We start from the raw sequence: 22246 nt of genomic DNA, 5'->3' as shown, positions 1-22246 counted from the left end.
ACAATTGCCCAACTGCCTCTCCCCTGTTTTAATAATTGGTTTAACAATTGTCCAATAATTTAATTGTATTTTATTGTGCATGGGAGGGTTTGGGATACAATGGAACATACTGTTATTGTATTTTATGGATATTTTTAGTGTAAGCCGCTTTGATAGTTTGGAGAAGTGGGATATAAATATAGTATTATTATTATTATTATTATTATTATTATTATTATTATTATTTTAAGCCAGATTGCAAGTCAAGTGTCTCACATGTGCGCTGAGTTTTTATGAATGCTTTGATTGTACTAGAAGGGGGTGATCCAGGCTGTTTCCAAGAGAAAATATTTACATGGAAACACAAACATCTCAAAGCGTGAAATGATTGGCAGGTGAGACCCAACCTTCGTCCCTTCTCTTGCCATGCCAAGCCCTCTATAAATTGTATCCACACCTTCCCCATTCTGTGCTATTTGTTGCTACCTGTATAATTCAATGACTTGTATCCTGGTGGATTTAAATGTAATTTAAATTTCCTGGACTTTAAAATAATTTGTCTCCTAGTATCACATGGCCGAAAAGAAGTATGGGCCTACCTGCATTGCTATCCCTCCATACCATCTCAGCTCAGAACAGCACCAACAACTTCTTGACAAAATGCAAGCCTTTGAGTAACATCATCAAAACAAAATTTCTCCTGTGTGATTTTTAACACCTTTGCCTGATGAAGAAGCCAGTGGAGCTTCAAAAGCTTGCAAAATACATTTTGGTTGGCCCACTCGTGGTCTTTGGTAGGGACCTGAGTCCTTCTTTCTTGCAGTCTTTCCTCTGATTTGGAATCCTAGCTTCTGGATCCAGGTAAAACATTGCCCTAACTGCAACTTGCTATGCAGTTTAACCAACCTTATTTCATTAGCTCTGTTTTGTGGATTTTGGATGTTACTGTACTTTGTGACATGGCCAACACAGCTACCCCTGGATATGTTTCCTAGCATCCTGTTAGTGAACTAGAATAGAGTTAAGTCCAACTTTCACTATTGTAACCAACTTTTTGGTAATTGTGGAGGCGAGGCTTCTCTACTTACCCTGCAACATCCAAAATCCTGTCCAAACCTATCTTTTGAGTGATGCAACCTCTCAACCCAGCCATTTCCATGTTGTTGGAGAGCAAGGGGTTTAACAGAAATTATATCCAGTTATTTTCTTGTTGGTGGACATACTGCAAGGACATCATGTACAGGGACTCCCCCAAAGATACCTGAGAATTTTTGCTGCAGTGAATCTAGCTACTGAAGAATAGCTCGGCAATCTCTAACTATCCCCCCACTCTTAAGTTATGCAAAAATGGCTGTTTTGGGAGGGAGCTGCATCACCTAAAAGGGGGTTAGGGTGTGGTAGTAGTGGAAACACAGTTATGGACATATAGTTTGCATCTACACTATAGAAATAATGCAGTTTGAAACCATTTTAACTGCTATGGGTCCATCCTACAGAATTCTGGGATTTGTACTTTTGTGAGGCATCATCATGATTTGGCAGAGAAGGCTAAAGACCTTGTAAAACTACAAATCCTAGGTTTCCATTTCCCGTGGAACTACAGTACTTAAAGTGGTGTCAATCTGAATTATTTCTATAGTGTAGAAGCACCCATAGCTATGTGTAAGATGTACATCTCCTGGTGCAGGATTCCAGCCTATATCATGAGATGCAGAGCTGGAGAAAGGTACTTAGTTCAACTAGAAGTCCCTTCATCCCCAGCCAGCATACCCAGTGGCTATGCGGGCTGAAGGAATGGTTCAAAAAATAACTTTCCCCTGTATTAACAAATCCACATTTAGCAAAATAATGATAATGCAAAAGGAGTGTGTGTGTGTGTGTGTGTGTGTGTGTGTGTGTGTGTGTGTGTGTGTTTGTGTGTGTAAGAGAGAGAGAGAGAGAGAGACCTCCACACCAAGCCCCAACTTTGCTCTCCCAGCAATGCGGAAGATTAGTTGGAGAGATTTCATTATTGTTGAAGAGCTGCCACTCTGGGGCCATTCAGACTACTTTTTAACCCGGATCAGGAGTCAATTCTTGCATGTAAAGTTCATACTGGCCCCGAATCTGTCATAATCCATTTTGAGGCATGCACAAGCATTTCATGGCAAATGCCCCTTAGAGCAGGTCATTTGCAATCGGGTTAAAAGCCATCTCTTTTGAAAAAACCCGGGTTCCGCAAATATGAACTTGCCCCCGGTCATGATCGGGTCAAGTTCAAGGGAGGGATTTAGGTCAGAGGGAGGGCAGTGGGCAGAGCATTCCCTCCCTTTCATCAGAGAAGGAGGAGGAAGGATCTGGGGGAGCAAAGGGGGCCATGGAGGGCAGCATCGGGAGGAGGAGGAGGAGAAGGCAGAAGCCGGGGGAGAGAAGGGGGCCATGGAGGGAAGCATCAGAAAGAGGAGGAGGAGGAGGAGGAGATTGGTTAAATTGCATAACAAGATAGGGCTATGCTTTACCTGGATCCAGAAGATAGGATTACAAATCAGAGGGAAGAATCCAAGAAAGATGGACTCAGGTCCCTACCAAAGACCTAATTTCAACCCAGACCAAAGACAAAGAGCCAAATAGCTCATTTGTATACTTTTTTAGCTTTAGGGGAAGGCCTTTAGAAATCTTGGGATGGAATTTTCCATGGGAAAGAAAGATCAGACCTCTGGAACCAAGAGCAAAAAAATGTAGTCATCCTAAAACAAAGAAGTGGCATGTTTGGATGGCCTGTCCCTTTGATTTCCAAATGGTTGACAAGTACCAGAACCATCTTTACCTCCGAAATTGAAAGAATATATTTTAATTTCAGTGCCCTTAGCGTTTCCTGGCTAAATCACACTAGGTGCTTTTTCCAGGCCAACATGACAAGGCTTCCCTTCCAGGATGAAGTCTGATATCAAAGTTAAATCAGAGGCAAAGGGGCCTATAGGGCTAGTAACAGAGTTAAGAAATTGGGCTGCTTCATCCTCTCTCTCATCCTGCTGTCCCAGACCTGTAGGAGTTTTGTGCTCAGAGACAGCAAATTATTTCCATCCCAAATCGATCAAGACACTTATGCAAAATGGATTTAATAAGATCACAGTATAAATCATAATAGCTATGACACAGAGCAGGTTTAGCAAGACACCAGGCAATACTCATACTATCTCTCTGACTGCCACTATCATTCAATGTGACCTGTAGTAGGAATGAGACATAACCTTCAACCAATACCAAAGTATACAATGAAAAGTTTAGCTGTTATTGTCAATTTGTTTGGTGTGTAAGCCCAAGAAGACCTCACTTGTTCTGACCCACAGGACTTCTCTACATTTCACAATAAATGACTCGGGGGGGGGGGGGGGACAATCAGCCAGTAGGCATGCCTTAAAACCATTGAAATTGTCCACTTTGTTCAGGAATCATACGCTAGGAAGCTAACACCATCTGGCTTGCTTCTGTGTTCATCTGCATGAAAACAGATTCATCTGTTATAAAATAGATGCTAGAGCTGCACTGTCACTAGTGAACGCCCATTGGCCCAGGAGCGCCTGGGAATCACAGAGATGTTCCTCATGTTTCAAATGCAAATTTGAAACAAATGATAGATGTTCAAAAATGAAAGTGATTACATTACACACTGAAGTTATAAAAAGGATTGTGGAAAAAGAATCCGCAAAAGACTACATATACGCAGTTCTGTTCTCCTATTTGGCACTGAAGCTAGATGCTCATGATAGATGCACTGAGGCTTTATTTTACCTGCTTTTAAAAATGTATCACACACGTTGGTATCATTTTCTGAGCAGGCTGTTCTGGATCTCTCTTTATTTTATTGGCCATGTATTTTGTGAGAATAAGGTCCCAGATATAGTCTTTCATATCTCTAGTTCAAGTATCATCACTGGGCAAAGTATGGCTGCTAGTCAAAACAGAGCAAAAAATATATATAGACTAATAGTCTGGCTCAGAGCTTGGAAAGATTAATTTTGTTAGAGTTAGCAGTCTTTGCACTAGTTTGCACATTTTCATCCTCTCTCGTAGCCAGCATTGTGTTGCATTTTGCATATTGGAAGATCAGGGTTCAAAACCCCATTCAGCCATGGAAACCAGGAGTGATCTTGGCCAAGTCACACTCTCTCAGCCTGAGAAGAAGGCAGGGCTAAGCCACCTCTGAACAAATCTTGCTAAGATTTGATAGGTTCACCTTAGGGTCACCAAACTTGGAAAGGACTTGAAGGCACACCACCAGCAGCACAACAAGCCATTCTTTTCCTGCATCATTTTAATCTGCAGCTAATTTCTCACCCTTGTAAGTAATGCCACTTTATATGTTTTACAAAGAAGTCTATGCTTATTTCTAATAAGCAAATAAATCTGCTTATTTCTGGCAGACTCTGTGTATGTTTGGGTAGGTATGGGACTGATGCTTTTCAGTACCTGCCTGAATGTCTAGTTTTGATCACTGCAGAGATTGGTATCCCTTCCCTCCAACCATAGCAACCAAAGCCCTACTACCACCCTACTATAAAATTGATCAAGCCCCCAATCCACAGCTATTCATGCCTGGCAACCAGGGGAGATAATAGGAGCATTTAGTTACATTGATGTTAGATGCAAAGCTATTGTGTTAATTCTGAGACCTCTGGAAGAACCCAGAGGACCTCAGCAGGTGATATAATCACTATGGGTCTGGTTGTGGAAACATAATCCAAATAGTTTTGTGATCTCTCCCTTGATCTTCTCTAGGCAAGAGTGGCCATGGATGGTGGGGTTTCAGAAGCAAGTCTAGGGGGTCACAAATGGCTCAATATAGCATAGTTCTGCATGCAGAACTACCATGCTGTGCTAAGCCATCCAGAATTGCAGCTTATATCTCCACATATTAGCCTTCCCATGCTTTGAGATCCTCTGGAGAGGCACTTCTCACTCTCCCACCATCCTCATAGATGCATCTTGTGGCATTACAGGCAAGGGCCTTCTCAGTGGCAGCTCCCTGGATCTGGAAATCCTTTCCTAGAGAGGCTAGGCTAGAACTCTCCATGCTATCCTTCCATAGGCGGGTGACGATGCTTCTTTGTTTGTTTCAGCAGGACTTTGAAGATTGATTGCTCATAGGAAAGGGCATTTAAGCATGTGCCTTGTTGTCCATATTTGTTATTTTTCTTTTTAAAGGCTGTGCTTTTAATTGCTTTTAATTCTACTGACAGCTGAATTATATTTTAACTTTTGTATGATGTGTTTTTTTCACTGCATTGGTTTCAATTTGTATAAGCTGCTTTGAATCTCAGGGCTGTGAAAAGGGCAATAAATAAATAAATCAGACTCCATTGAACAAAAATACCCACACAACAAATGAGCAGCAAGTACACATGCGTTGTACTGATAGCTGGAAGTCTGGAAAGACAAGCAGATACAAATGATAAGCAATATGTATAAACGAAAACACACGTGAGAGGTGAGAGACATGTTAAACTTACACCCACAGCATGAAGAGTCTGAAGGTACTGTATTTTCTCGTAATGGTGTTGTTTAAATCCTCTTCATATTTTTTTCCTAGAACTCTCACAGATCTACTGAAGCAGCCAGGGCATGGACCATCTGATCTCTTGCCTGATGGCCACATTGGCAGTGTGCAGGTCCAGATTGGAGACAGCCTTTCTCGTGGATCTCCCAGGAATGGCACCGGTAAGATAATGCCCCTCTCCAAGTCTTTTCCTCTCTCTTTTAGTCTTACATACACACATAAATAGAGAGAGTGCACATCATCCTGTTAGTGACATATGGAGGCATAAATGGCACTACGCATGTGGGGTATTTTGGGGGGGATACAATGGCCATCTCTACCCAATGGCAGCAAAAGCACAGTTCCACCTGCAGAATGGTTGCATGTGTGTCCAAAGGAGGGCGACTAAAATGGTGAAGGGCCTGGAAACCATGCCCTATGAGGAATGACTTAGGGAGCTGGGGATGTTTAGCCTGGTGAAGAGAAGGTTAAGAGGTGATATGATAGCCTTGTTTAAATATTTGAAGGGATGTCATACTGAGGAGGGAGTAAGCTTGTTTTCTGCTGCTCCAGAGAACAGGACCCAGAACAATGGATGCAAGGTATAGGAAAAGAGATTCCACCTCAACATTAGGAGGAACTTCCTGACAGTAAGGGCTGTTCAACAGTGGAACAAACTCCCTTGGAGTGTAGTGAAGTCTCCTTCCTTGGAGGTCTTTAAGCAGAAGCTGGATGGCCATCTGTCGGGGATGCTTTGATTTGGATTTCCTGCATGGCAGGGGGTTGGACTGGATGGCCCTTGTGGTCTCTTCCAACTCTATGATTCTATGATTCTATGATTCACGTTATAACATGAATTCGCATCATTGGACCCTCATGCACATCGGATCTGAGCTGCAAAAAGCTGCAAAAACCTCCGTGTGATAAGGCTCTTGGAAAGAATTCACACAGGCAGCCTCCTGCAGTGACTACGGACTTTATCACACGTGGGGGGGGGGGGGGGGTTTGTAGCTCAGATCACAGTCACTCCTGTTCTAGCAATCAAAGTGTGATGTTTTTTCACACCAGATCCAGAGTCACTCCTGTCTAGCAATGCAAATTAAGGTTAAAATGTGATGTTTTACCACACCTGGTTGCCTTTCTGTTGCCCTTTCAAATTGAGGGGGAAGTGGAGTCAGTTCTATTCCAAGCAAGTCACGTGAGGGGAGAGAGTGCACATTGTATTACCACACCGAAGGGTTCAACGATTCGATTCGGCACCCTTGCACATGCTCAGTGGAGCTCTGGATGCTGTCCTCCTTCCCTGCCCCCTCCTTAGCTGTCATCCTTCATGGGGTGAAGAATCAGTGAGGGGATGATAGAATAGGTCGCTAGGGGTTGCTTGGGCCAAGATTGGGATGCAGGAGAAGACAGGGGATGATGGGATAGCTCGCTGGGGTTCACTGGGGCCAGGATTGGGATGCAGGAGAAGGCAGGGGATGATGGGATAGGTCGTTGGAGGTCCCTGGGGCTAGGATTGGGATGCAGGAGAAGGCAGGGGATGATGGGATAGCTCACTGGGGGTCCCTGGGGTCAGGATCGGGATGCAGGAGAAGGCAGGGGATGATGGGATAGCTCCCTGGGGTTTGCTGGGGCCAGGATCGGGATGCAGGAGAAGGCAGGGGATGATGGGATAGGCCGTTGGAGGTCCCTGGGGCTAGGATTGGGATGCAGGAGAAGGCAGGGAATAATGGGATAGCTCCCTGGAGTTTGCTGGGGCCAGGATCGGGATGCAGGAGAAGGCAGAGGATGATGGGAATGATGGGATGGGTTGCAGGGTGGCAGAGGGGGCAAGATGGCATGAAGGAGGAGGAGAGGAGGCCAAGGGGGGTGACATCGGAGTGCTTTTCCACGCCAGACCAATTCGCAGTGCAATCGAAGTGAGCCTGGAAGCGAATTCTGTGAGGTCACTTTTTTTCCGGTTTTACCAAAATGAGTGGTCACTTTGGAATCACTGAGGAAGCACCTCGCAAGGAGCTCCCATAGAAAGGAATGGCATCTGATAATACATTCACTTTACGACGTGAATGCGCATTGTTGGAAGTGCAGTCACGTTGGAACTGAGCCGGAAAATCTCCAAAAAAGCTCTGTGTGATATACTCCATCTTCTGAGTGGTTTGACCTCCCTGTCTTCAGTGACTCACTGTGTAAGGACTGGCCAGTAAAGACAAGTTGTAGGTTTGGAGGTGAAATTAATTGCCAGCTTTTGTCTTTCTATATCAAATAGTAGTGCATCAGGAATAGGTATGGCAGTGAAGACGTCTTCTAGTTCTGCGTAGCAAGGATTGCAGCTACAAAACACTTTCCAGCCACCTGGTAGTAGGAGTGCCCTTTTAGTTGAGGCTGGGGTGGGCAACTGCATGGGGGCCAGGGGTCAACTCCCCTTAGACATCCCCCATGGCCTGTCTCTCTCCCACACACATAAAGTCCCTCTCTCCATTTCCTATATAGTCTTTCTCAAAATGGTAATATTTTGAGAACGACTGCAGAGGAAAATGGAGATTGTGATAAAGAGTTCTAGGAATCATGCGAATTGCTGTTTCAGTTTGATTGGGCTGGAGGGGACTTAATGCACAGAATCAGAATAAGCCACATGGTGTTTGACTACAGCTCCCAGACTGCTTAACCATGATGGCTGGAACTTCTGGAGGTAACATCCAACACCATCTAGGGACTCAAAGATTGCCATGATTGGGCTAGAGATATTGTGTAGTAGCTTGAGTGTTGGACTATATCTCTGGAGACCAGGTTCAAATTCCAGCTTGGCCATATAAACCTACTTTGGGAAGTCACATTCTCTCAGTTTCAGAAGATGGCAATGGCAAAGCCCCTCTGAAGAAACTTGCCAAGAAAACCCTGTGATAGGGTCTTCACCTTAGAGTCACCAAAAGTCAGAAATTACTTGAAGGCACACCACAACAAACAACAAATATTATAAAGCCCTCTTTAGCTCAATCCAGACAATGCCGCAATGCCGCCCCTTTCCTGGCTGGATCAAGACCATGGTAACTGCACACCACAGTCCTGATCCAACCTTTCCAGGGCGCAATAGCTCCTTTGGCACTGCATCATGCAGACGCAGCGCCAGAGAAGCACTGTAACGCCGTGCACTGTGTGGAGCAGTGTGCGGTGTCACAACACCCTGGGGAGCAAAGTCGGGGGCATGTGTCATGTGGATGTGATGTCCCAACTCCACCCCCAGGCCAGCCCTAATCACTGGTCTGAATAGCCCCATAATCATATATGAACCTTCTCCGAGGAGTCTTAACAATCTTTGGGGAAGGACTTTCATCAGTTCAACCACCCTCACAGGCTTGTTAAGTGAAGACATGGGAGAGAGCCTTCTTGGTGGCGACTGCTAGACTATAGAGCTCTCTCCCAAGGAAGGCTTCATTGCCTCCCACAACCCCAACACACACACTTTTTCCTGGCATGCAAACACTTTTATATTGAAAACATTCAGGGGTAGCTGTGTTATCCATATAGCAAATCTAATAATATCAAAAATCCACCAAACAGCAATATCTTTATTGGGCAAACCAAAATGCACAATAAACATGTTGCAAGCTTTCAAAGCTCCACTGGCTTCTTCATCAAACAAGGTGTTACAAACTAAATAGGAGGGGGGGAATGAAGATGTTAGTCACAGGCCTGTGTTTTGCTATTTTTGTTCTTAGTTCAAATGGTATGAAGGAGTATCTCTTGCAGGGTGTTACCTCCTCCTTCTGGCCATGTGGCAACTGGAAAATTATCTAAGGAGTTAATCACATGAAGGAGATCACAAGTTTATCCCGTGAACATCCCAGAAAAATCATGTAATTGTGCAAAATGATTTCACACAACATCAAACAAAACCAACCATTAAAGTGGTTACAAAGAAGCATTAATGCGCAACTTTTTACTTTCAGGATTTCAGTGACAATGCATTTTCGATATCACTTTAGTTGCTCAATTACATGTGATAATCATTCGCGCAATTACTTGCCGTTTTTGTTTTATTTGCAGGATGCTTTAAATGTTCTTTAAATAATAAATAAATATTTAAAAATTTATTTGTAGACCACCTCTCTATCAAAGATAATCGAGGCAGCTTAAAGAGGTTTTAATCTCTCTTTAATGCCAAAATTAGCCCCAGTGTGATAAACTCCTAAATCCAGGAAATTTATCATCCATTTGCAACACAAAAAGATACTCCCTTTGCAATCCAGTATGTGTCCATCTTTATATTGAAATAGACTCCAGTTTTTAACTGGTTGGGGCAGGATTTCTAATGATGTAGGCTGTATTTTTTTTAACTACGCTGTGAATGTGTTTTAACTGTTTTAAATCAGTGTTTCAATTGGACTGTTTCTTTTATTTGTGTTAAACTTTTGCCTTATATGTAGCTATATTTTGTTTTAGCACAAACTGTAAAGTGCCATGGGTCTCATGTTGAGAGAAGGACAGAAACCAGGTACAGTGGGCCGTTGGTATCCACTGTGCTTTGGTTCCAGGATCCCCGGTGGATACCAAAATCCGTGGATGCTCAAGGCCCATTAAATACAGTGGCATAGTCAAATGGTGTTTCTTATATGAAATGGCAAAATTAAGATTTCCTTTTTGGAATTTATATATTTCTTTGAACATTTTGAAACCCTGGATGGTTGAATCCATGGATAAAGAATCCATGGATAAGGAGGGCCAGCTGTAATATTAAAACAGTATAGCTGTATATTTATTGTCTTAAGTTGCAGCTTTAGAAACTATCCTTCTGGAAATGTCCTCTGCCTTTCTGGTGACACAAGACGTATGGTTGCCTTTTGCTGTCACATACTGACTTATTTATCTCTTTAGAAATTAATATCAAATCCATAATTAACAGATGGTTATTAAATGCATGTTAAAGAGTGTTTTCTAAGGGGGACAACTGGGATCAACAGCCTTTTGCTTGAATCATCTCCATCTCTGCTGCTCTCCTTGAGGATGGGCTGGGGCAAGGGGATTTCTCTGGGTAGAAGGGGAGCAGCTGGTTATGGTGGGGACACAGGTGACCTCTGGCAAAGTCAGACCCCGTGCTTTGTTGGGTGACAAAGCATGAAACAATCGCAGTGTAACCATGACTAGATGAGGACACGATTTCTCCAGATACCCAAAAATATAGATTTAGATACATACACTTTCCACAAAGACTTGATGTACAAGATCTCTGCCTTGCTAGTAAGGGAAGATGAGGAGTTGGCAGACAAGGGAGCATCTCTGCTCTGATTTTTGTTGCATGGAGTACATAAAAGGGGGAAATGATTTGCTACTGTTTCTCTCTTGTTTCCTTAGTACTATGACTCAGTTCTGCCTTGGGCAGAGCGAGTGTGCTGTCTCCTCCTCTCTCATTTGCCCATGACACTTGTCCCAGTTTAAATACAGATTTCCTCTCTCCTTCCACTCTCTCTCTCTCTCAATCTCACTGTGCCCCCTCCCCATCACCTTTGAACATTGTTTAACTGAAGTAAGAGCTGGTAAGTGTCATTCGCTTGAGGAGCTGGAGAATGAAAGCTGATCTGTAGCCACATGGGCAGTCACTGCCATGAGAATTATTATTTACTTCTGAGACAGTGATGCCTCAGATTTCTAATTAGGGCTTGGATGTCTTACCCCCTGCGCTTCCTAAAGACACAGATCCTGCCCTAAAGGTTTCACTGTCCAGCTATTAGCCAGTGTGAGGTGGAGGAGAGGAGGGTGGGAATAGACCGCTACAACATGAAAGCAAATTGATGTAACAGGGTAATCTTCCTGCATTCAGAAGGCTGCTTGCTATTCTTTATTTTAATGAATCCCCCCCAAAATTTGGAAAGAACAAAATGCCTCAGTTGCAGAAAGATTTTTTAAAAATTGGTTTCCTTTTTTTCCCCCTTTCTTCCTTTTTTAACTATTATTTGATAAACCCTGACATTTTAAGGCATGACATTTTTGTCACATGACTTGGCCTTGTGTGGATCATTTTTCTTTAATACATAGCTAGCAGGTAGAATCAGACCAGGACCATGGCACTGGGCAGAGTGCTGGTGGCACCAGGGTCCCCAAAGTACAACCCCCCCAACATGTCCATGCATACACACACACTCACGCACCCTTTCTGTTTTCAATGATCTGATTTAGGGGTGGAGATCATGTGGTGTTGGAACAGCACTCAAGAGACCAGAGTTCAAATCCCCACTCAGCCATGGAAACCCATTGGGTGACCTTGGACAAGTCATTCTCCCAGCCTTACAGCAAGACAAAAGAAAACTTCCTCTAATTACATCATGCTAAGAAAATCCATGACAAAGTCATCTTGGGGAAACAACTTGAAGTTGGAAACAACTTGAAGGCACGCAACAATCATGTGGCTCTCTAGATGCTGTTAGACAGCAGATCCCAGCATTCCTCACCACTGACTATGCTAGCTAGAGCTGCTGGGCCTTGAGTCCAACAACATCTTGTGTGCCATATGATTCCCATTCCTGTTCTATTGAAAATGTCTCATTTGATTCCCAATTTAGGGGAAATGGTGTATACATTAAGACGTCGTCGTCATCATCATCATCATCCAGCTCCTTCTATTTGTGCCCCCATGGTGGATACTATCGTCCCCCCCAAAAAAAAATCTATTATATGAGGAAGAATATAAAATGTTGTGGGCATTAAATTTATTTTTCAACTGTTCCCATTTTATAGTCATAGTAGCTGAATAGGAATCAGATTATAGTACTCTGGTTTCTCTTCATATCATATACATATTTCATCCTTTATGCTTCCAGGCAAGAACCACCTGAACAATGCCATAGTCAACCCTTCCACCATCCCACAGATTGGGCTGCCACATTCACACAACAACCGGCTGCAAATGGCAACCACCATGCCCCACCAGGTGCCAGACTACACCAAGTATGCAACTCTGAAGGCTGTAGGTAGGTATTGCTATTCTCCATGACCCACTGGGTGGGAGGAAATCGGAATGTGCAACTGGATCAATGGGAGAACTTGACTGGATTAGTGTCTTGAGCTTTTATCTCCCCCACACACCCACACATCCCCTTTGCCGTGTGCAAGGTGACATCACTGTATTGTTTTTGACATTCCTGGGTGCTGGGTAGTAGCTGCTGGATTTCAGTAATACCAGAGGGAGGAGATTAGATGAGATGGGAAGAGATGGGGACAATGGCAATTACAGAAATGAAAACACCTGCTGCAACTAAAAATGCAGCAATTTCGGAGAGATGAAAAAGGCATGAACAGGCTGGGTAGGGGGCAAACGCAGTGTGTTTCTAAGCCCAACTGTAGTGGGGGTGTTGAATACAGAGCAGATGACTAACAGCTGTTCAGAAAAACAATTTAATGTGGATTAGTTGCCCTTTAACACATATTAATCACCCCATTACACACACACAGGAGTGGGTTTTTCCTCACTCTTTTCAAGTTTTACAAGAATTAAGCCATGGGCGGTTAACTCACGGCACGGATGTCACAAACAGTACTGGCAGCAGCTAGTTGTCATGTCCTTGGGAAGGAGCTGGGAGAGGGATGGACTTCGATATGGTATAACATAGGAATATACAATGCAGACAGCCCTTCCAGTGACAAGTGTCTTGTTTTAAAACTAATCCTACCACTATGATAACCACAGAAAAAACAAAGAGCAGAATTTCTTTTTATACTACAACTCCTCCCTCCTAATTCCAGCTGGTATGGCCATAGGCCAAGGTACCAGTGTCTGAAAATAATCTTCCTTTAAATAGGGGCTGGCAACTGTGCTGGGCCCAGGGGGAAATTCTTTGTTCCTGAGACCCTTCAAGGACCACATGGACTGCCAAAGATGTCTAAAAATGAAAAACAGAAAAGACAAGAAATCTCTTTATGGCTTTGAAAAAACAGGTTTGGAAGGTTTTTAAAAAAAATAGAGAGAGAGCCAACGTGACATAGTGGTTCAAACGTTGGGTTACAGCCCTGGAGATCGGGGTTGGATTCCCTACTTGGCCATGAAAACCGACTGGGTGACCTAGGGCAAGTCACATACTCTCAGCCCCAGAAAAATTCTTAGAATCTCAGGGTTGCTGTAAGTCAGAAACAACTTGAAGGCACACAGCAACAACAATAACACACAGAGGGGCACTGCTACCTATTTTAAAATTGCTCCTGGAGGCTTCCACATGAATCAATTCACTCTTTGAGGGGATTACACAAAGGACACCTGGGAAGTCTAGAGGAGATGAGGGCTACAAAGATAACCTTGGAGGGCCACTTGTGGCCCCCAGGGTCACACTTTGCTCACTCCTGATTTAAACGAAAGCCATGTGTAAGACGTCAGAGCATGAAGAGTTGTATATACAATGACAGGAGGGAAGTAACAACTGTTTAAAGCAGCAGCAGCTTCTTGTTTTGCTAATATCAAACTGCTTGCATGCTTCCGCCTCAGTGTAATTATATGCTACATTATCCTTTGTATAATTTGTATTTACTGTGTACAGAATTTACACATTAGTTGGTTATGTAGAGCTCACCCAGTTATATTGTCTTTCTGCTGTTTAGTGTTTCTGTAGTGTACAAGACAAACAAGATAGCGCACTCACATCCTCAATCATCTCTTATGTTACGTATAGTTAACACAAACTGTAAAAACATTTAAGGTTAAACCTAGGAAAGAGCAGTGAAAAAAAGAAGTGGCTGCCAGGAGAGCTACTACAGTCTGTTTGTGATGACTTAATACCTCTCCTTCATGTTCTGTCCTGTTTCATACATTAGAAAGTGCACCTGAGGAATTCTACAAGAGGTTTCCTGTAATGGACATACCACCCTCAGGCAATCTTCCCTTTGCTCCCTTGACGCTACATCAGAAGGACGTCCCAGCTTTTCAAGATGGCTGTGCTCTGATTGGCTTGGCAACGCCAGGACAGAAGGCCAAGGTGATGAAATCCAATGCCCATACACTGGCAACTAGCCCTGCTTTCAAAGGGGGCTGGGATCCCAATCACCCTGACCTTCGACGACAGGCCTACACCACCAAGCGTCAGTTCAGTATCGAGAAGCTGCCAGAGGTCTTCAGCCAAACGCCCACCCATTACACCCACCAGCAACGTCCCTTTTCCACCAACAGCAAGACAGAGGTGACTGTCTAGACAAGACTGTTCTCTCATCATTATATTCTCCCTTTACTTCAAGCAGCCTGTTAGGTGGGCAACTACCTGGCCAAGATGCTCCCCTCTCAACACTGGCACTGCCAGGTTCTGTGAAGGAGCTAGGACAGTCTTTAGGAAGTTTGCCCACTTAGTGTGGCCTTCTTTTTTTCTGCATCCTGACAGGACTTGGCCAGCATGCATGGTGAAACCGGCATGCATGTTGCCCTGTGATTTGATGCACGACTGTTGTTTCAGGTCCACCTCTTCATCACATCACACTCCTCCCAGAAGGGTCAGCATCAGCAAGAAACATGGAGGACACCACTAATGTTCTGCATGGGATGGGATAATATGAATGGTTCTTGTCCTCTAGCAATGAAGACCATGAGCAGTGAGACAAAACAAACTGTTGCAATAGCTTACCAGTGCATTGTGTTTTATCATTTGCCCTATATTATATTTCTCCTCTGCCTTTCACTGAGGTTAAACAAATGCAGAAAGGGGGGAAAAAGACAAGGGCATGAGGAAACAGCGGAAGAAGAAACACTTTTCAAAGGAAATTGTTAAGGGCTGAAAAAAAATTGTAGACTACCTTTCATACAGTGGGTACTTGGCTTTGGTCCCAGGTCCCACCCACCTGTGGATAGCAATGTGCATGGATGCACAAGTCCCATTATACACAGTGAGGTAGTAAAATGGAAAAATCAAGGCTTGCTTTTGGGAGTTTTTTCCCCAGGCCATAGATGGTTGCATCCCTGAATACAGAGGGTGGACTGTATTGAGCTCAGTCTTTTCCATTGTCCAGGAAATGTCTTGGTTTAAAGCCATTTGTTAATATTGCTCATTTCATATAAATCCTCTATTCTATAGAGATGCTCTGCTTTCCACCAGGAACTACCATTATGGGCCATACATAAAATGACTTGACAGTGGGTTGAGGAAATAGTGTGCATTGCTTCAGAGGGGTATTACCCACCAGACGATGAGAAAGAGTAATAGTGGGTGCCTGGCATGAAGGTCTTGGAGTGCAACCACAATGTGCATGAGTGTGCTTGTATGAGAGAGTATGTGTTTGTTCAATCTGTATACCTCATTTGTGACATTCTCCATGGAGCCTTTTTCTGTAAACATTTCAGCCACAGGCTGGAAAGTCAATTTTGCTATTAAGGGCTTGGTCTAGCATCAGAAGAACCAAAGTGAGGGATATTAGTTTTTTAGCAACAGATCGGGAGACCATTATTATTTCACATGCAATGGGAAATAAGCAGCACACTGGCTCTTCACGTTATTTCACTGTTCAGTCGGTCATAGCATCTTTCTTGTGACTCTTATTCCGGCAGGGAGGTAATGCAACATCCTCCACTGCATGGGTGACTGGAACTATAGTCATCCTTATAGCTCATTGTGGAAAGGTATATCCCCTTTTTCTTTTAACCTAGTTCTTGCCAATTAGCATATGCAATTGGCCATGTTTCATATAGTATAACCAGAGAATTTTAAATTCAAAGAGTACTTACTTGAAATGCCAAACAGCTGAACAGTAAGGATTGAGCCACTGTTTGGTCTGCATCCTAATGCTCTTCCCTGTTCCTATAGCAAACTGGCTTCACTTTGCTAGGATTCCTACCTCCCCTTTGCAGTGGGAGACTGTCAAACAGAGAAAGGTGCCATGAGAAATCCTCATTATGTTTGCAGACAAAGTATAACCCTATAAATAACATTATATATAACGACAGAGCTTGGTTAACACAGAGGCATACGACTTCTGTTAGACACTGAATCGACACAAGCAAATGAAGTATTTCTCATACATAGGTGTAGGGCAACAAGTCACTGAGGGGCTCTCTGTCAAATAATATAATATATGGAAGGGAGGCTGTAGGAAGTGGGGCTCACCACTCAAGCTCAGTGCAGGGTCTTCACCAAATCCAAACTATTGTTAAAGGTACAACAAAATGGACAATTATGGCAAAAACAGAAGGTGGGTGAGACCAATATTTGTCTGTGGAAAGAAATAAGAGGATTAGCCAGCTGTTGTCTTTTCAACCTGCTGTTTTAGACATATGTACAATATTGCCACACAGATATTATTTCTTCTAATAATGCTATCTTGTTCTTTCAAATGGATCTGGCTTTTCTAGTGCACTTTACTGGCATTCAATGTATTTATTGTTTCCTGTTAATGGCCCATTCTTTCCTATAAGGCAGGGATGGGAATAATGGAACCTTCCAGATGTTGTTGGAATCAAACATTCAGCATTTTTCTCCACTGGCTGTGTTTGGAAAGGGCGGCTGGGTGTTGTAGTCTAGCAACATCTGGAAGGTCAAATGATCCCCAGCCCTGCCATAACTTGGGCTTGATTTGTACCACACAGTTGTATGTGTGCCACCTGTGCAACATGAAGGGTGTCTGGTGGCATCTGTTTGGATCTTCTATAATTATCATTGATATGTGTGTATATACATATACATACATACATATATATATATTTGTAATTGTATGTTATTAACAACAAGGTAAAACAAAAACAAAATGGACCAAAAGGTCAAGCCCACAGTTGTGAAGTGGTGATTTGAAGCTACATGAAGAAGATGGCACCAAAGTACTGAAATCCAAAGGAGGTGATAGTGGGATATGATTAGCAGCCCTTTGGGACACACTAACTAGCTGAAGATGCCAGCCAAAGATGCTGGCGAAACGTCAGGAGGAAAAGCTTCTAGAACATGGCCACATAGCCCTAAAAACCCACAAAAAACCATAGCTAAGATAAAACAATCACTTTTAAAAACTGGCTGTATAATTCTGTACACACAAGGTAATGAAGGTTACCACTTAACCAGAGCCAATCTTACTATTACACAAAATGAAGCAGCTGCCTCAGAGAGTCTATGTTCCAGAGCACAGAATGGCTGCAAGGTTTTGAAAGATACCACAGGATGAAATCCACACAAAAGTAAGCAAAACTGCTGCCCTTGGGTCATTGATAGGAATCATGTGAACCTTAAGATGTTCTTGGATTGCAACTCCCAGCAGCCCTGGCAAGAAAGAGCAGTGAAGAATGCTGAGAGTTTAAGTCCAGTGACATCTGGAGATGCCTAAGTACAGTACAGGTTGTACCATGTTGTTAATGTTGAGTAAAATTTGCTCACCAGCCTCATCATGGAATTGGGAGGGGGGGTGCATCATGTCCAGCAAAATGTCTTGGGTCATGCCTTCTACAACATACACTTTTCAGCTTCCTCATTCAAGGAAAGAAGTGAATGTGGAATATCTGAGAGCAGCAAGAAATACAGTAAAATGAGAATGAAAGATTTTTCAATTTTATAGATGTTGACATGCCTACAAAAATTCTGGCAATGAGAGAAGTTTATGAAGCTAATAATCATCTACTTTGTACAGTACAGGGTCAATAATTCTCTAAGGACCCATTCACACTATAGTAATAAACCGGTGTGGAACCAGTTTATTTCCGTGAAGTTCACATTCGCCCTGAATGCAATCAGTGCAGTTTGTGGGGGAGGCGGCCAAAAAGCCCACTTAAATGGGTGCATTTGGCACCAGACCCCTTAGCAGTTCTTTTTTTAAGAGCCACAATGATCCACATCTTCAGTAGTGTGACCACGCTACCAAATCGATTTGGATCGCACTGCATCATACTGGGAAATAGAGGTCCCTCCATTTTAAATTGATACAGTAGCAAATGTGAACAGCAACAGGGTTAATATGACATGGAGAGATTTGATCGCGGTAAATGTAGTGGGAACACAAAACCAATTCTGAATCAGTTCTGAATCTCTTCATTGAGATGTGAATCTCTTCATTCAAAAAAGTAAGTATGAATGACCCCTAAGTCTTCCTGATGTGTAACCTCCACTGAGAATGTGAAAAAGCAACGTAGGGCAGAATAGCCAAGATTTAATTTTGCCCCTGGACAACAGCAAGCTCTGACCATGCATGTGTCATCATAACAGTTAAGGATCACTCAACTTAAAATAATATTAATAATCCTATTAAAATTAAGTCTGAGAAGTCCAAAACCATCAGCCTTTTTTTAAAAAAAAGACTGTTTTTGGAATTCTCAGACTTAATTTTAATAAGATTGTTGATATTATTAAATATTATTTAAAAATTTAAAGACTAGGAAAGAATTTAGAAAGGACACACACAAGAACTAAGCACTGAACCTTCCAAGGCAAAGATAAGGAACCTTTTTTGTTGTTGCTGCTGTTGACAGCCAAACTCATTTGAGGGTAATCTGTCATGAGAGCCCTGCCAGAGATAGGAAGGACCAGCCTCTTGTCCCTCTCCATCACGGCTTTCTCCCTCCCTCCATCCCTTGCCCCTCTTGGTCTTCAGATCCCAGTTGCCAGAGGGCTGAACATATAGCTTCCAGAGGAACACATTATCTTAATCCAAAAACCGTTGGCTGCCCACCCATGTTCTAAGAGGCCTTAGTGAATTCAAGCTGGAAATTTGGGTCCTTATTCAAATAATAGAGCTGCTCGTGATTGTGTTGGTACAGAACTGCTCATGCAGCCTCCTTGCCTTTCTGGCTTCAACTGTGGCTGGAACAAGCTTGACTTCCTTTACTGAAAGAGGCAGAACCATTTTATTGAAATTTGCTTTCTCCATATGTGGATTATGGAAAATTCACTAATAAACTGGTTAATGTGTCCCAAGGAATGAAGGTAACATGACCAACTCCAAGAGTTTCACCATGCAGTCGAAAGAGGGAAGCAAATGTAGTTGTTCTCTGGAACATACTGCATTTCAGCCCTTCTTATTTTCCTCCCATTTGAGGTCCACTTGTGCATCACAACATCAATCACACTGATCACTATGAGGTGAAGGACATAAATAATTACATATGAATATCTACACTTTACAGTGGCCAACACTTTTTATATGAACATTATCCCAATTAGTCTTAGAATTGCTCTGTGTGGAAGGCGAACATTATCTTCACACTGCAAATGGGACTCAGAAAGATAGGATGGCTGAAAAAATAGTCGCTACTTTTTGCAACTTACTGTTAGTGGCTTCAATGAGATATGAACCAGCAAGATCCATTCTTCATTCATTTTATGCTCAGCTACCTTTCATGTCAAAATTGGTGAGGAAAAAGTAGGCTAGAAATTCTTCCAAATAAATCAAAACACCTGCCAGTACTTCATTTATGGTCTTACATATCCAGCTTCACATTTGAATGTTTGCCATATAAGCTCTGCAGCTTATGTGTTACCATAAAAACTCCCACAGTAAAGGAACTTGGTAATGAATATATTTTACCACTCGGTTCCACACACCTAACATTTCACTCTGTTCTCTTACGTAAGGTTACTGTGCATGCATTTCTGCAATGGATTCTTCAAATGCACCGGAGGGAATGGTTTCAAATATAGATACTCCCCAAACTCCAACACAAGCCAACCATGTGTTTACTGATAACTTACTCTGGCCTACTACTCTGATGGACTGGAACATTTAACAGCTTCTATAAAAGGTAAGCCTGGTTTGTGAGGAGTGGAGCATAAACTGATAGAAGACAGCTGGATTTATCTCAAACATTTTTGCCAGTATTAACAGATTACTGGATAAAGAGAGGGGAAGAGGATGGAGATAGGTGTATATGCATTCTATAGACTTCTGTCGCCTGCTGCTTCAAAAAGATCTCCAACCCTGGCAACTGAGTGACTGTAGCCAGCTTAATAGCAACATGGCATGCACTTTCCATTGTCCAATGTGCTTAACACTAAAGCACTAGTACATCAGTACTTAAGGATATGCAACCCCACATTCACTAGGGTTAGGAGCACAGGACCCCCATGAAAGAACATGACCACATAGCCTGAAAAACCCACAAAAACTATGGATGCTGGCCATGAAAGCCTTCAACCTCACAGCCTTTGCTAGATGGTACTGCAGGAAGTGCTTCAAGAATAGAAGCAACTATTCTCACCCATGTGTCAGGAAGGCTTGGGTTTCTCCCAGGATGTAGAGATCCTTCTCCTCACCAACACAGAAGACGCTATCAGTATGTAGGGAGATCTTGTAGCCCCTTTGAGACTAACTGAAAGAAGTTGGCAGCATGAGCTTTCACAGACGTAAGTCTACTTCCTCAGATGCATCTGAGGAAGGCAAGATACAACTGAGGAAATAGACTTAAGTCTACAAAAGCTCTTGCTGCCAACTTTTTTCTTTCAGTAAGTCTCAAAGGGGCTACAACATCGCTCTGCATACTGATTCTACAGACTAACATGCTGTAACTTTAAATTCTGCCACTCCAAAGATACTAGATTAGGTTCTTAACTGTGAAGGTTATGTTCTGGGTTGATAGAGTCTACCCCCTCCTGTTCACATGGGTGCTTCTGTTCCTCGGTACTGGGGTGATCTGGACAGATAGGAGTCTTTCTATATATATGTCTTCTTCCTTTTTCTCTGGTGCTCCTTATTTCCCTGGCTAGAGGGTTAACTGACAAACTATGGCTGAGAAACTGATGAGTTTCCACTTTGAAGTTATATGTTCTCTGCTTGTCTCTGGGTGAGGATGGGGTGAAACCCAATGTGTATGAATTCTTTTTCTCTACTTAACCAGGATGTGCCTTCATGGTAAGTACCCAGTGCATCATTTCCTCACATTGCCCATGGTTAATCTAAGAAAATTCCTGCAACAAGCTCTAGTGATGAAGACTTTTATCACCAACATTTGTGATATCTTTATGGTTCCTCTGTATTCAGAAGCATTATATCTCTAAATGCTATCTGTGATCTTTTCTAAGATGACTGAACTGGCAAGGCAAGATGGATGGGGCCAAGAAAGCAATCAGCTTTTACTCTGAATGTCTTCTCTGCCTGATTCACCAACCCAGATAATACTTCCTTTTGCTTGTGCCAAATTACCCACTATTCACTCTAACTGGATGACTCAGGTTTCTAGTATTAAGTGACAGGAAGAAAACTTTGCTTATCATCAACCTTTTCAAAGTATCATTTATTACATTTGCATACTCCCACTTGCACTGCCTGTTTTGTGGTGGTGGTCTAATGTTTCCACATTTGAGAGAAAACAGCTCCTTGAATCCAGCTTATGGAAGAACAGTGAAAATAATGTGCCTTTAGAAATAGTAATCTTTGTATGAAGGCCCCAAAAGGCACAACAGGGGCAGGTAGCTAGCTGCTCTGTCGATGTTATTGGAGTACAACTGGCAGCTTTCTTCATTATTGTCTGTGCTATTTAACATGATGGTCCTTGTAGTTCAGGATTTAAAAAGCTACATGATGTCTATCCATCCTATGATTATTTAATCTAACACAGCATTGGCATCAAATCAGAATAGCTTTAAATCTTCATTTCCCCAGCTGATAATCAGCAGAGGCAGAATGATGGTTCTTCATTCTAGCTGGTTGTTCAGAAGTGCTATTGTGATTGCTGGGAAACAGTAGAAGTGCTTTGCCTTCACATATCACGCCAACATTAGAGGAGAAAGGTAGAGTGCTCATCGATGCCCTCATTCTGACAATTTAAGCTGGGCATCCCACAGGAGTATTAATCTTTAATAGCAGAGCAAGGCTACCAGCAAAGCG

At 42.8% G+C, this 22246-nt stretch overlaps 1 protein-coding gene across 1 annotated transcript in view; it reads left to right on the top strand.

Moving 5' to 3' along the window:
- Positions 1 to 16201, top strand: part of SHISA8 (shisa family member 8) — a 56800-nt gene extending 40599 nt beyond the window's left edge. The window contains exons 3-5 of the mRNA XM_089523738.1: positions 5549 to 5676; positions 12307 to 12456; positions 14288 to 16201. Of these exons, the coding sequence (XP_089379864.1) occupies positions 5549 to 5676; positions 12307 to 12456; positions 14288 to 14661 (652 nt within the window). The 3' untranslated portion in view covers positions 14662 to 16201. The remainder of the gene's footprint in view (positions 1 to 5548; positions 5677 to 12306; positions 12457 to 14287) is intronic.
- Positions 16202 to 22246: the final 6045 nt, after the last annotated feature.

Source organism: Sceloporus occidentalis, unplaced genomic scaffold (assembly GCF_023333645.1).
Source record: "Sceloporus occidentalis isolate IW3139 unplaced genomic scaffold, rSceOcc1.0.p SCAF_5, whole genome shotgun sequence".
NCBI lineage: Eukaryota > Metazoa > Chordata > Lepidosauria > Squamata > Phrynosomatidae > Sceloporus > Sceloporus occidentalis.
This window is presented reverse-complemented; position numbering and strand designations above follow the sequence as displayed.